The sequence below is a fragment of the Lagenorhynchus albirostris genome, chromosome 9 (genome assembly GCF_949774975.1).
Source record: "Lagenorhynchus albirostris chromosome 9, mLagAlb1.1, whole genome shotgun sequence".
NCBI classification, from domain to species: Eukaryota; Metazoa; Chordata; class Mammalia; order Artiodactyla; family Delphinidae; genus Lagenorhynchus; species Lagenorhynchus albirostris.
Window position 1 is genome coordinate 8,305,825 of NC_083103.1, and position 14,740 is coordinate 8,320,564.

Sequence of the window (14,740 nt, forward strand, 5' to 3'; positions counted from 1 at the left end):
GTGTCACAGGCTCTAGGACTGTGGCTCTGGCCCAGGTGGCAGACCCCTACGTTCAGAAACTCCCTTCTGCACTCTGGGTGGAGCCATTCCCTGGGCTCCACTCTCTCCACCTCTCCCTGGAAGCCCAGAGGTGCCCACAGGCAGCTCCCAGCCACACATGCTCACGGAATCCCTGGGGTCCTGGCCGAGGCTGGGCAGATCCCTGCCACCCAGGATGTGGGGCTTAAGCCATGGAACAACCACGTCACCAGCAGTCACCATGGCAGCCACCTCATGCAGAGGACCACACTGCAGGGACCGGCCCGCACTGCACAAACGTCGCATAGGAATACGCACCAAGAGGTCAGCAGACAAACATTTATTAAGCACCTACTAGGCACCGGACCCTATGCAGGGCGCTAGGAAAATGGAGTCAATGCAATCCAGCCCTCGCCCGGAAGGAGCTCACAGTCTAGCGGGCCGAACCTTCAATCATAATTAACAGCCGCAAAGGTGCATTTAGCTTCACAATTGCACGATGAGCTTTTATGTAAGTTCTCCCAACTGTCAACACCCAGCAACACAGCCACATTGTTTTAAAAGCACATTGGCATAAATGTAAACACAGTCACACGATTGAAAGGACGGACAGCGACCACCTGTGACAATTCACAGTCTGTGTTTCAGAGCCAAACTTTCAGCATTACTTATTTCTTCCTATTAGGAAGGATACAAGTTTTGCCAATTTGCCGAAATGGTGGTAGAGATACAGGGTAGTTCTATGGCCCCCTGACATCATGCGCTGGTGCAGCCGCCCTCGACACGAGGGGTCCTGAATCCTTGCCCTCTTCCCCCCACCACACCACAAATCTTCTGGTCTCCCCTGGAAGAGGGCCCCAGATGTCCCTAGGCTCTTTCTCCCGAGCTCATCAGATGGGGAGAAAGGACCACCTCCCATGAGTCAACCACGCTGAGATCACTCACACCTGGTTGAGCCCACGGGTGACACCAGCTCAGACGGGCACACAGCACAGCACGCTCAAGCCCACACCCTTCCTTATTTAGGGACCAGCTCTCTGGTCAGTCTCAAAACCTGATGGGGTTGGTGTCACACAGGAACAACTGCCCTGGGAGCCCTGCCTCTGCCCCGCCCCTCCCCGGCTGCACGGGATCCATCAGCAGTCCAGGTGCAGAGGGTGGATGGCCCTATTTATCCCACTCACCCCCAGATTCTGAACGGGACAGTGAAGTTTGGGATCTGAGAGCCCTCTGTGCCTCTCGAGAGCCCCCTTCACCAAAGAGGAAAAACACAACCCTACACAGATTCGGTTGGTGACGGTTAATTTAGGAGGATAAGGGGTTAGGAATCAGGTGAAGAGATCCAAGTGGACCCACCTCCGGGTCTGGGGAACAGGAAAACCAGCCGAAGGCTTGGTGTAATTAAGCCGAGGAGAGGGCAGGCAGACCATGAGGCTGAGCGTTCAGCGCTGAAAGGTTGGGGGCGTTCAGGACCCCACCGCCTGCCTTCCTTTCCTGGGGCAGGGGGAGGGGAGGCTTCTCTTCCCCTGCACACTGGGCACAGCCGGGGCACTTTGTAAAGGTCATGTTAAGTCTCAGCTCCTCCCCTGAGCCCCCCAGTGTGGCCTGTCTTGGACAGACAGAGGCTTACCAAGCGAGTCAGCAGGTACCTGTTAAAGGCGTTTCTGACCCCATTTGGAGGACACGGGTAAGGGGAGGGGGCGAGGTGCCCTGCTCACTGACTCGGCCTCGGTCTGCTGGCCCAACAAAGCCTGCCCCGACCCTGTTCCAGCCTCTGGGGCAGCAGCTTTCTGGCTCACACCCAGGACCACCTCTTAGCCCTCCTCAAGGTCGCTCCAGGAGGCCAGATATCCTGCTAGCAAACCCCTTCCCCCAATGACGGCCCAGACGGAACTCTCTTAATAAAAAAAAATAATTTATTGTCAACAAAGGAGATATATACAACAGGAGAAGGAGTGAAGAGGAGAGTGTGAGTGACGGAGCCCCCAGGTAGGCTACTTCAGCCACCTGCAGGGATGGAGCAGGAAGAAGAGGTAATGGAGGCCTCCTGGTTTAGGAGCCGAAACGGGTGGGGGAGGAGAGGCGTCCCCCGAGGTAGTGGGACTCAGTTCAACACCGTCACGACCACCTCTTGCGTAAGGCACTGTGCCAAGGGAGAATGGTGGGGGGCTGAGAAGGTGGGAGGAGGTCAGGGGGACAGAGAGGTCTGGGTCAGCAAAAGGATCGGGTGGGTGTTCTCCAAAGGCCCAATGCCCTACCACACGACAGCCCTCGGCACCCCGTCCCCCTCAGGGCCTGGCCTCACGCCTCACTCGGGGAGACATTTTCCAGCGTCCCCGAGTCATAGCGGATGCTGCCCACCTTCCTCTCCTCCATCCTGCCTTGGCACCTGGTTTTACTCTCCATCAGGTGGCCGAGCTGGGCAGCTCTGAGTGATAAGCCGAAGGGTGACAAGCCTCCTCTCCCCGCCCTGAAAAGAACCTACAGGCCACTCCCTGCTTCTGGCTGCCCCCCGACAGTGGTGCTGGATTCCGACAGAACCACGGGCCATTCTGGGCTGTCACCTGCTCCCACACCCTTGGTGCCCTGGGGATGCTTGGACCAGTCTTGCAGGAGGCTGACTGCCGGGGGCTCCTCCAGCCGCACGCGGATAACCTGGAGATCCAGCGTCCCGCGAAGCCCCGGAGGGGGAGCTGGGCAAGGATGGGAGCAGAGAGAGAGTCAGGGCCCTCCAGACAACGCACCTTGAGGATGTCCCCCGAGGGTCTCTGTAAACCACACCCCCATTTCCTGGCCTTCAATTCCATAGCCCAGGACCTGTGGTCTGAGGAGAAGCCTGGGGACAGTGGCAGGCTGTGCTCCTGGATCATCCAAGGACCAGCACCAACCGCAAGGGCATCGCGCCTCCGCAGGCATCAGCGCAGGCCCTCCGCAGCCTTCCTCCCTCATGTATTGTGGCACACGGACGCTTAGTGCTGTACTCCGCTCCCCTCAACCACCTTCAGCTGACTCCGTTTCATCTAGGACGTACTGGGCACCCTAGCCGGATGGGTTCTGCCTTGTGTGGGCAGAGGTGGTGGGGTGGGGAACACCCCAAAGCAGAAAAAGACATGACTGTGCCCACAAAGGAGCAACCAGGTGAATATGCAGGGCGGAGGAGAGAGCACTGGACAGAGAGTCCTGGGTTAACATTCAGCTCTGCTCTGGAAGCTCAACCAGGCTCTTCATCTCCCGAGTCAATACCTACCACGCAGGGGTCAGATGTCCAACTTAGCAGCGTGGAGGAGCTACTCACAATGGACAAACCCAGGCCTTAAGACAGGGGAATATGAACGGCTGACAGCCACTGTTCAGGTACCAAAATGTCCGGTTTGGCACGGGCACACGCAAAAGTTACATCAAAAAACAAAGCCAGAAAACAGTGACTGTAACTGTTGCGGCGTCTGTATTATTTGTGGTTTTCTTCTGCACTGTTTCTAGAGACCCAGTGATTTAAAATCTGGCAGAGAAAACAGGTACAATTTTGCTGTACTGTTTGCCGGGATTTAAAATGACTCGATGGCTGCCACTGGGTCGTGCGACTGAACAAGTTCTGCTTTGTAGTCACATGAGCTGGTTTGTCTCCCTGACCAACTCTAAGCTCCTCGAGGGCAAGTGGAGCCTACTCACTGGCTCCTTAATTCAACAATAACTTACTGGGCAACTATACTGTGCCCAACACCAGTCCAGTTGCTGGGGCTTCCCCAGAACATGGAGCAGGCCAAGTGGCCTTCCTGGAATTTACATTCCAGTGGTGAGAGCCAATAAACAGGATGAACAAAGCAAGAATGCAATGTGACATATATAGACAGAAGCAAAGTAAAGTACACCAGGGAAGGGGACGGGGTAGCAGGGAGGGCCTCACAGAGCTGGTGCGTGAGCAAAACATACAGGAAGCGAGGAGTCAGCGGCGTGTCTAGCTGGGGAACAGCATTCCTGACGGGAGGAAGAGCAAATGCAGATGCCCTGGTGGGCAGAAGAGGTGAAGATCCTGGTTTGAGGACCACTGGTCTCCACGAGGACTCTGACTTTTATCTGAAGTGCGACAGCGACGGTGCTGGAGAGCTCTGAGCAGAGCAGTGCCAGGATCCCACTTGTGTTTCAACAGGGGCTCTGGCTGCTGTATGAGACCGACCACAGAGGGCAAAGCTCAGAAGCTAGGAGACAAGTTCAAAGGTTGTTAAGGAAGCTTGGATGAAAGTAGCAGCAGTAGGGGTAGTGACAGGGGGGTCAATTCTGAGCATCTTGGAGGTGGGGCTAACAGGATTTGCTGATGGACGGATGTGGGGTCTGAGAGAGACAGAAGATGATGACTCTGAGGGTTTGGTCCAAGCAAACTGAAGAACGGGGCTCCAGCTTCCTGGGTAAGGGAAGACTGGGGGCAAATAGAGTGGCCGGAGGTGAGGGGAGGAGACCGGGGGTTCCGTTCAGAAACGCCGTCAGAAACTCCGAGTTTGGGGGATCTTTTAAGCAACCAATCAGACACGTCATACGGGTAAGAGAGAGGCTGGAACCGAAGGGAGAGGTCTGGGGTGGAGGAGAAAGGTGGGACTGTAAGCACAGGAACTGTCCTTCAAGCTGTGAGCCTGGATGGGATCACCCAGGGCGTTGAGTGCAGACCCTGACCCACGGTTGGGTCATTCATTCATCCACCAAATACAGAAGCAGTACCTATTCTGTGCTGGGCACTGCGGATATCACAGTAAATGAAACAGGCAAACATCCTGACCCAAAGGAACATATGTTCCAGAAATGGGAAGAAAAACAACCATAGGATCCCACTTGGGGAGCTAGGAAAGAACAAGCAAGAGAGGCAGGTGCAACCCAGGCATGCTGCTGCCCGAGAGGCCAAGGGCAGAAAGGGTCTCCAGGAAGGAGGGAAGGAGGGAGGGGTTCCTTGTTTTTGCCAGGTCAGGAAAGATAAGGACTGAGGACTGACCACCAGATCTAACTTTATGGAAGTCAATGGCAATGTTGCCAAAAAAGCCATTTTAGTGTAGGGTGGTGAGCGTGAGTTTGACTCAAGTGGCTTCTAAGGACAGACTGGAGACAGTATAGAAGAGCGCTCCAGCTCTGCTGCAAAGGCTCGGGGATAAACGGGACAGTGGCTACGATGGGATGAGGGGTCAAGAAGGGAGAAAGAACAGCTTTGCGTAGGCTGATGGGGAAGACCCAGAGAAAAGAACAGCTCCTGGTCTGACAGAGAACTGATTCCTGGCCCTCATTGCAGGCGGGGAGTCGCATGGGTGAAACACACCTGCCCAAGGCTCAGTTTCCTCTTCTGTAAAGTGGACATAATAATCCTTTATAAGGTGGTCCTGTGGATTTCAGGAAAAAATACATTAAAAGAACTCAGTACATTGGAATTAAGTGCCAATTCTTCCTGATAGCAGGGAGGGCAAAGGGGTGGGTGGTGGGGAGGGCTGTTTCAGGAGAGCGAGGCCTGAGGTGCGGTAGAGAGATCTTCTTTCAGAAGCAGTGCGTGAGCAGAGCCCCAGGCCATCAGAGAGCAAGCCAAGAGGACTTCTCTGTCCCTGGGACAAGCTGCAGCACCCCAACCCCAGAACCGCCCCGACTTCTCTCCTGGCCCAAACTGCTCTGCTTCCCCACTTCCTCCCCTCCCCTTCCTCCACACGTGTGCATGTGTGTGTAAATGTGTACACCTTCTCCAGGGGGTGGCTGGGGCCCACTTCTCTCGTTTCTCACTAAGGCTTGTCTCTGAGCAGAGACTCTGGAAATGTCACCACCAGGATGACGAGTGAAGGCAGCCGCCATCCACTCATCTGTCAAAAAATCTTCCCTGAGGGCTTTCTTGGTGCCAGGCCGTTCTAGGTGCTCTCTCTCTCTCTCTCTCTCTCTCTCTCTCTCACACACACACACACACACACACACACACACACACACAGGCCCCGTTCTAGGTGCTCACACACACACACCCCCAGGCCCTGTTCTAGGTGCTCTATCTCTCTCTCTCTCTCTCTCTCTCTCACACACACACACACACACACACACACACACACACACACACACACACACACACACACACACACACACACACACACACACACACACACACACACAACCAGGCCCTGTTTTAGGTGCTGACACCCCCCCACACTCCCCCCAGCAGGACAAAGAGGCTTTTTTCCACTATCTGCACACACCCCCCCCCAGCAGGAGGCTTTTTTCCACTGTGTGCGAGTGGGCCCTCAGGGCTCACCTCCTCTCCTGGCCAGGTCCCCACCTTCAGCCTGGGAGGCCCCTGAAAGTCCAGCAAGTCGTCCCTGACTGCTTGACACACATATCCATCAGGTCAGCTGACCTGACCACAGTGACTCCCCGCCCCCCAACTCTTATATCCTTGATTTAAAGTGGTAGGATCTTTACTCAAATAAGATCTTTGGAGAGTTTCAACAAATAAAACAACTCAAAGTAGAGACATTCTGGTTGAAGCCTCACAGGTTTCTGGGAAATCTGAGCTTTGGGTACTTAAAACCCCAAACCGACCTGAAACCACTGGTCTGGAGCCTGTGCTCGGCACAGAACCATCGTGGGCACCACACTATTCTCTATTTGCTGACTTGTACGCTTAGGCAGACTGTGAGTTTCGTGGGGACAAAGGCTGTGGCACTCCTGTCATTTCCCATAGCTGGGCTGCGGAACACTTGCTGCTATGTCACTTAGTGCCTCCTGCAGTTTCTGGACTGTCTCCAACCTCCACAGGTCCCAGCCTCTGCTGGGAACACCTCTCAGCCCTCTCCATCCCTCTCACTCATTCAATCAGCTTGCTGAACCCCAAATCTCAGGCTTTGCCCACTCACCCCAAATAAACCTGAGATCTCAAGGATGCCCTTCTCACCTATTGGTCACTCCACACAAGTGGGGTTTGGGCACAGGGTACCCCAGGGGTCAAAATAAAGCCCCCACTTTCAAGAATGAAACCAGAGGACTCATCAGCCAGTGGAAGAGATCAGCCATTTAGAGCAGGGGTCCACTGACAATACAAGGGGGCCCGGGAAACACTCAAGTCCAGGCAGAGCACAGTCCTGGGGAAGCAGGACTGGAAGGTGACTCAAGCTGAAACCTGAGACAGTTACAACCTCACAGGGGTGAGGCCTGCCTCCAGACTAGAAAAAGTGGTAAAGAATAAATACATGAAAGCACACGTGCAGACGTGCACAGAGCTTTGGAAAAGGTCCAAAGGACGCAAGCCAAATTTTTGACAGTGGTCACCACTGAGTGATGTGGGCTGAAGTGACAGGTTTGCCTTTTTCTTTAGGCAAAAAGTACACCTCCTTTTTGAGAGCCCTGCTCTGGGGAGCCTCCAGCACCCCATGCGCCATCTTCCTCAGGGCTCCAACTCCAAACGCCCATTTCAGGCAGGCGGGACGAGGCACTCTCTGCATCACACATTCACTCCTTCAAGAATCACTTTCTGGGGCTTCTCTGGTGGCACAGTGGTTAAGAGTCTGCCTGCCAATGCAGGGGACGTGGGTTCGAGCCCTGGTCCGGGAAGATCCCACACGCGGTGAAGCAACTAGGCCTGTGTGCCACAATTACTGAGCCTGCACTCTAGAGCCCACGAGCCACAATTACTGAGCCGCGAGCCACAACTACTGAAGCCCGCGCACCTAGAACCTGTGCTCCGCAACAAGAGAAGCCACCGCAATGAAGAGTAGCCCCCGCTCGCCACAACTAGAGAAAGCCTGTGCGCAGCAACGACGATCCAACACAGCCAAAAAAGAAAGAAAAAAAAAAGAAAAAACATTTTTTGCGTCTGAGATACTGCAAGCAGGGCCTGGCCTGGCGAGATGAAGAGAGAGAGAGAGGAACCAGGCTCAGCCCTGCCCTGCTGGAACACAGGCCAGTCTCATCTCAATTCTGCTACTGCTAGGCTACGTGACTGTGGTAGCAGTTTACCGGTCCCCAAAGACGTTCAAGTCCTAATCCCCAGGACCCGTGAATACGGTATCTTACACGGCAAGGGAGAATTAAGACCACAGATGGAACTGACATTGTTAATCAGCCAACTTTAAAATAAAACGGAGATCTGGATGGTCTGGGTGGGCTCAGTGTAATCGCAAGGGCCTTTAAAGGGGAAGGAGAAGGCAGAAGAGTCAGACCCAAAAGTGGCATCCTGAGAAAGACTGCACTGGCCACGGCCTGCTTTGAAGATGGAAGGAGGGCACAAGCCAAGGAACACAGGCAGCTGCTAGAAGCTGGCAGAGGCAAGACTTCCTCCTTTAGGAGCCAGAAAGGAACCCAGCCCTGCTGACACCCTGACTGTAGCCCAGTGAGACCCGTTCCAGTCCTCTGACCTCCGGGACTAAAAAGTAGTATATCTGTGTTGTTGTAAGCCACAAAGTTTGTGGTAGTTTGTTACAACAGTCTCAGGAAATGAATGCAAGGACTGTAGAGGAGGAACCATCTCTCTGAGACTCAGTCGGTCCATCTGGAAAAGATACTTTTATAAGGGCCAGATGAGCTGCATATGAGTTTCTTAAAATCGGAGAACATGATAAAAACACAAGCGCTTACTGCTATTATTAGACGTAAACTGAGCTGAGGTGTCTGCTGAGTGCTTGCCCCGTCTATTCTGCTATCGGTCCCATCTAGGCCCCTGGTTCACCGGGGCCAAGGTGGGCACCTCAGGCTCCAGCTGGAATCAACCTTAACTGCGGTGATGGGTGTCGGGCTTTTGGGGAGCACTGGCCTAACCCAACCTACCAACCAGCCAGGACACTCCCAAGGAGCTCACAAAAAAACTCAGCTCTCTGGCTGGCTACTGTATTTAAATCCACCTGCCCTCGGCCCCTCTCCCAGGGGACTGGAGCACCAGCCACCTCTAGCCTGGGCTCTGCTGCCAAGCAGCCTCGTGGAGGCCAGACCCCAGGGATGCGGCCTTCCTGACCCCGCACTTGTCAGCTCCTCTCACGAGCTCACCTGGAGAGGGGCTTTCCGGCTGGAGAAGACCTCCTTCTGCTACTCTCCCCTCTTTGGGCGAGTCCTTGCTGTCTGAGGCCCTGAGCTGGGTGTGGGAGAAGAGCTGGAGGACGAAGCCAGCGGGGAAGCTGCCGTCGGTGAAGTGTCGGACCTCGGCGGGAGCCGCAAAAGTCTCAGTGGGTGAGCCGGGTGAGGGGGGATCTGGAAGGGAGGACAGGATGGAACTGTGAGGTCAGACTCCCAAGGGCTGAGCCCATGGCCTCAGCTGAGGTGCAGGTGCCCTCTGCCACGCATCCCCCCACCCCCCCAGGGTCCTAGCTTTCCTCCTGGAGCCCACACCTTCCTCGCCTTCACCTGGGTCCGGGTCCGGGTCCAGGTCCAGGGTTTTGGTCATGGGTCTGCCTCTTTTCTTTCTGACCGGCTCCTCCCCAGGGGGTTCCTTCCATCTCTGACCACGTGGCTTCTTGCTTACCGGCTCTGGGACAGGGGCCGCTGCAAAAGACAAGACCTTTTTAAGAGGCCTGATTGCCATAACCACAGGGCTGCTGAGGGTACCTGCCCAGCAGCCTCTCTCCACCCAGATGGCAGGGCCCATGCTTCCCCTCCCCCCAACTCAGCCTCTGAGGCTTTGGGATGACTGACCAGGAAGCTCCAGAGGGCGGAGTCCCCTGGGCCGGCTCCTTCTAGGGAGGGAGGGGTTGTCCTCGGAGTCGAGGAGAACGACAATCTCTGCTGGCATTTCGGGGTCCGGGTCGGAGTCTGGGTCCACTTCGACCTCCTGGCCTGAGTCTGAAGGGGGCAGACGCCAGTGAGCAACAAGAGTCCTGACTTTTCCTTCCCCCTCCTCCCCTCCCCCAGCCCAGCTACCTGAATGGGGCGGGGACGGCTGCTCGGCCCTGAAGTCCTGCAAAAGGGCCACCCCCTCACTCCAGGCCTCCAGGATATTGCTCTTCTCGGAAGGGCTCAGGTCCAGGGTGTGAGGGTGCTGCTCCAGGATGTGGGCGCGTGCCGTGTCCGCCGAGGGGGCCCGGATCTCGGCCCCACACACCATGCACAGTGCCCGCCCGCTGCCTCCCGGGCTGTTCCCCACCAGGAACTCCTGCTCCCAAGACACCTGCTGCCTGGGCTCCTCACAGCCATCGCTGCCTGCCTCTAGCAGGCTGGGCCTCGGCGGTGGGGTCTTCTCCTGCTGGGCCACTACGGAGGGAGAGGAGGGGGCGGGTACTGTCAGTAAAGGTGCCCACAACCAACAATACAGAGAACAGGATTCCCCAAACCTGGTGGCATATGTAGGGAAGGAACTTTCCCACCTAGAGTCTCTTTCTCCCTTCCCCTGGAGTCCACAAGGCACTAGCCACGATAAACACAGCCTACATGCCTCGGCATCCTGCTACCTCAATCTAGTCTCCGACCACAGGTCCAACAGGCATTTCCACAGACTGCGTTCCTGCATGTCTACGGTCTTGGCAGCCCACCAGTCTGGCAAAGTCCTCTACTTCCTTCATGGCCCCGCTCAAAACCTCAGCCCTGTGAAGCCTTCCTGACCTCCCACCCCTGGCAGGTGATTATATCCATATGCGACTACCAGGCCACGGCAGCGAAGCACTTCCTTGAGGACAAGAATGGTAAATTTCGTCATCTTACTGTCCCCGCAGGGCCTGGCACGTAGGAGAGGAGACGCTCAATGAGCCTTCTCGGGTCAGTGAACGGCATCCATGCCTGTTCCTCCACTTGCTGAGGTCCCTTCAAGAGGCCTCCCATCCTGTCGGAAACAGCCTCCCCTCCCAAAGCCTTTACAGCAGTAACCTAGCTCGTCCCTACTGGTCGACTCAGCACCTGTTCTCTGTGCACATGGACCATAAGCTCCGACAGGATGGGAACCCTTCTCAGCTCAGCAAAGGATTCAGGCTCAGACCCACGTTAGCCTGGCAGCTCAGGGTTTCTGATCCCTTGTGGCTGCACCTCCCTCCCACCTGAGAAGATGGAGCGAAAGACAAACATGGGAGACCCGAACACCTGGGGACTACCTGGAAGAGGTGGCATTTGAACTGGGTCTGAGAACCGGCTTGGTCTCAGGTCTAGCTCCAAGGCTGGGCTGCACCCCGCTCAGATGTGACTGTGGGCAGGAACCCCTTGGTTGCAGTTGGGCTTTCTTTCCCACCACTCCTCGAAAACAGCTCTTGTCAAGGTCACCAATGCTAAACCCAGCGGTCAGCTCTTCAACTTTGTCCTTTGACAGATGGCTTCTTCCATCTTGATTTTTGTCCCTTGGACTCCAGGGCACCACCTTCTATTGGTTCTTCTCTTACTTCACTGGAGCTATTTTTCGGGCACCCGTGCCAGTCCCTTCTCCGGAACAGAGCCGTCTTCTCACCCAAGGCTTGTCTGCCATCCCTTAGAAAGCTGCCATCTGCCCCACCTGAGCTCCCTGCTCCCCTCACTGCTTCATTTCCTACTCGTTCCCTTTGTCTCCTGACTGCACTGTAGGTCCAAGACAGCATGGATTTTTGATCCTTCACAACTGTATCTCCAGCACTCGGCACGGTGCCTGGCATGTAGTGGCACTCAGCAGTGTTTGATGAGGAATGACTCAGTCTCTAAACTGGAATCACTGGAGCATTCCACAAGGGTCCTGGGACCCCATCTATATCTACCTCCTTCCTCTGGTGGTCTCATCCCAGTGCCCGCCTGCTGACAACTCCCATGTCTATACCTCTAACCAGACTCTCCCAGGAAATTTAGATTCACATGCCTTACTTACCATCTGACATCTGTGCTTGAATGTGTCATAAACTTCTCAAACTTGCCATGTTCAAACTTTAACTCCCCATCTCCCACAGGCCTGCACTCCAGTCTTTCCGTCTCGGCAAATGGCAAGTCCATCCTTCCCGTCGCTCAGGCCCAAAACCTTGAATTCGTCTGTTTTTCTTCCCACCCCAAATCTTTCAAGAAGCTTCTGCTTCAGGACCTTTGTACTTACTATTCTCTCTGCCGAAAATTCTTAACCTCCAATTATCTACAGGGTTCTCTCCCTCGCTTCCTTTGGTCTGTGTTCAAAATTCACCCTATTAGAGAAAGCTTTCCCGACCACTTGATATTCCAAATAAAACACCCTCACTCTTTTCTCCTTACTTTGATTTCCTGTTCTCTGAACCACCTGACATGCTATACATTTATTTACCTTCATTTATCTTTGGTCATTAGTATCTACATATATGTTTCAGAAGAGCAGAGTTTCGACTTTCTTTATAGCTATTAGCATGCCTAGCCTAAAACAGTGCCTGACATATAAGAGGTGCCCCCACATACTTGTTGAATGAATTCACTTCTCTGGGGAAGGAGGATGCTCTCGCAGGGTTGTTGAGAGGGTTAACTGAGACAGCCTGGCACTGAGCACTCGAGAAATATTAGCAGAAGTACAGAAAGAACCTCTCTTTTGGATTGAAAGCTCTGAGAAGGGTAGTGGCCTTTATTTCCCTCATTTTATAGCACTCTTGATTCCAAAAAGGAGAGGCAGTGCAGGGAGACATCACCATATCCTGCTGAGGCTAAATGAATGGCCTTGCTCTCAACCTTTTGGGTACTGTCCCCCTGAGGGACGGGGTATCTAGGAATGAAAAGATTTTGCATTTTTATGAATAGTGTGTCTTCCACTAAGGTGGCTCTTTGTTTTCTTAGAGTTTGCAAGATCCTGAGGACTGGAGAAATCGCTGAGGGAGGAGGGGAAAGCGAGTGCTCCCAGACTGCTCCTCAAACCCCTTCCCGAGGCCAATCCCCTTCTAGAGTGGCTGAGGGCGCCCGTAGCAAGCACTCCTTTTCCAAAACTAGGTGTCCTATGCAACCCCTTTCACCCTTGCAGCGCGAGAATCTGACACCTGTGGCTTATGCAAGCGCAAGGCCCGGGGATGGTGAAGGGAGCGTAGGAAAGCATTCTGCACGGAGCGCCCTTAAAATCCACCTTTTGGCGGGCTGCAGCGGCGCCTGCCTCCACCCACCGAATCACTCCGGACACCAAGGTGCGGGGCCCCTAGCTCCGGCGTGGAGGCCCTGCCGCCCCTCGGCCGAGAACACGGCCTGGCCCCTGGGCCTGCCTCTGTCTCTGCCTCCGCGGCGGGGGGGTAGAGGGAAGGGGGAGGGGGGAGGGGTGGGACCCGCCAGCGTCACCTCGAAGCCGTCGTGCTGGGCCCGGGCGAGGGGGCGCTCGGGCACCGGAAGATCCGGAGCTCGCGGGGCGTGGATCGAAGGCTCCAGACCCTGGGTGGGGGAGGGGGAATTCGGGAAGGCCTGAGATTCCAAACCCCGCTGGGGGCGGAACAAGAGAGCGCCAGTACCTCAGACAGAAGGGGGAAGGGGGCGCCCGGGCACCAGGCCGGAGTGGAGTGGGGGCGCTTGGGCCCCTGACTGGAGGTGCGGGAGGGGGTACCCGGACCCCCGACTGGTGTGTGGGGGGGAAGCCCGAGCCCCGGACCGTGACGCGGAAGTGGGATTCCCCTCCCATTCTCACCTCTGAGCATCGGCTCGGGCCGCGGGATTACGGCCACCACCATGGCCTCCTCGTCGTCCTCCCCCTCCTCGCATTTGAGTGTCACCTCGAAGCAGTCGAGCGCGGCGCCCTCGGCCTTCAGGGCCATGGCGCGGCCTGGGGGGGCTCTCGGTGACCGGACGCCGGAGGACTGGCGCGCAGGCCTGCACGCAAGCCGGCGGCCGCCTCCCGCCCCGTGCAGCCCCCTCCCCGCCGCCCGCCGCCCGCCGGCCCGGCCTGCGACGGGCGCGTCTAGGCCTCCCCGAGACCTAGAGCGTCGGGACCCCGGGCGGGGAGGGCTCAATCCGGGGCTCTAGCCCCCCGCCGCTCCCTTTTATGGAGGCTCATTGTCGGCGCCCGCCCGGCCTGCCCGCTGCGGGCCCGCCCCCGACTCCGAGCGGCCAATCGCGCGTGGCCCCGCCCCGGGCACGCGGCTCCGTTAGAAACCCCGCGACCCGCAGGGGGCGGGCAGGGCAGCTTGCTTCCGGCTGCCCCCCGGGGGTGGGGGTCTCGGGCCAGCGGGAGAGGACCCTGAGCTCCCCCGAGCCGGGAGCGTCCTGAGTCGGCCGGCCGAGCCAGGCGGGTCGCCGTTTATTGAGACGCCAGTTGGGCACGTTGGCTGCACGAAGAGCGCTACCAAGTGCCCCAGGATTTTGAGCGGGGTCTCTCTTGCCTTTCCCTGAACAAGCCTTCCTCCGCCAGAGGATGTACGGGGCGCGAAAAGAACCGGTGGGGGAGCGGAAAGCGCCTTGGCGTGGGAAGAGTAGAGAATGAATTCCTTCCGATTTGCTAGCGCTGTGATCTTGGGTACGTTATCTGTTTTCTTAGACAATTTCACCCTTTATTTCAAAAAACATTGTGGAGCCTTCTGGACAAGGGAATGGAAAGATGAAGAGCCAAGTGGAGTGTTGGGGGCGCGCGTAAACTACCCCGAGGGTTGTGATGTACATTTTTAAAAAGTGAATCCAGAGATTGTGACCCTCCCCACGGGTCACGCAGAAGTCCTTGAGAGCGCCAAGACCAGCGTCCAGTTGCCATGACGCTGCTGCATAATTCTGTTGTGGCTGAGCTTTGACCTCTGTGACATAGAATGGGCATCTCCCTCTGCTGTAGAAGCCCTCATGAAATTTCAGTGGAGAACATGCCTGACACTAAAAATCCGTCTTAAAATGCCACTGTATTAGACCAGACACAGTAGTAATCAGAATAATGTAGTAG

General features: G+C 56.0%; 1 protein-coding gene across 5 annotated transcripts; it reads right to left on the reverse strand.

The window, feature by feature from the left end:
* Positions 1–1,920: 1,920 nt before the first annotated feature.
* On the reverse strand, positions 1,921–13,736 carry SPINDOC (spindlin interactor and repressor of chromatin binding). 5 transcript variants are annotated; one of them, XM_060158867.1, is made up of 8 exons: positions 13,505–13,736; positions 13,165–13,254; positions 9,868–10,197; positions 9,643–9,789; positions 9,340–9,492; positions 9,001–9,201; positions 5,315–5,375; positions 2,576–2,711 (listed from the first exon to the last, which is right to left on the reverse strand). In XM_060158867.1, exons 1-7 carry the CDS (start codon positions 13,629–13,631, stop codon positions 5,326–5,328), a joined length of 1,098 nt encoding a protein of 365 aa, XP_060014850.1. In that variant the 5' UTR covers positions 13,632–13,736; the 3' UTR covers positions 2,576–2,711; positions 5,315–5,325. The 5 variants fall into 5 exon arrangements, with proteins under 5 accessions (XP_060014847.1, XP_060014846.1, XP_060014848.1 ...); XM_060158864.1 differs by lacking the exon at positions 5,315–5,375 and having other exon boundaries at positions 1,921–2,711; positions 9,355–9,492; XM_060158863.1 differs by lacking the exon at positions 5,315–5,375 and having other exon boundaries at positions 1,921–2,711.
* Between the last annotated feature and the right edge of the window lie 1,004 nt (positions 13,737–14,740).

What these genes read in the sequence shown, in the direction of transcription:
- SPINDOC (XM_060158863.1), bottom strand. Translation starts at nt 13,631, where the DNA reads ATGGCCCTGAAGGCCGAGGGCGCCGCGCTCGACTGCTTCGAGGTGACA. An exon ending in GCCCGAGCCGATGCTCAGAG is followed by an intron (nt 13,255 to 13,504) that starts GTGAGAATGGGA and finishes TCCCCCACCCAG; the next exon opens with GGTCTGGAGCCTTCGATCCA. An exon ending in GCCGGAAAGCCCCTCTCCAG is followed by an intron (nt 2,712 to 9,000) that starts GTGAGCTCGTGA and finishes ATCCTTGCCCAG; the next exon opens with CTCCCCCTCCGGGGCTTCGC.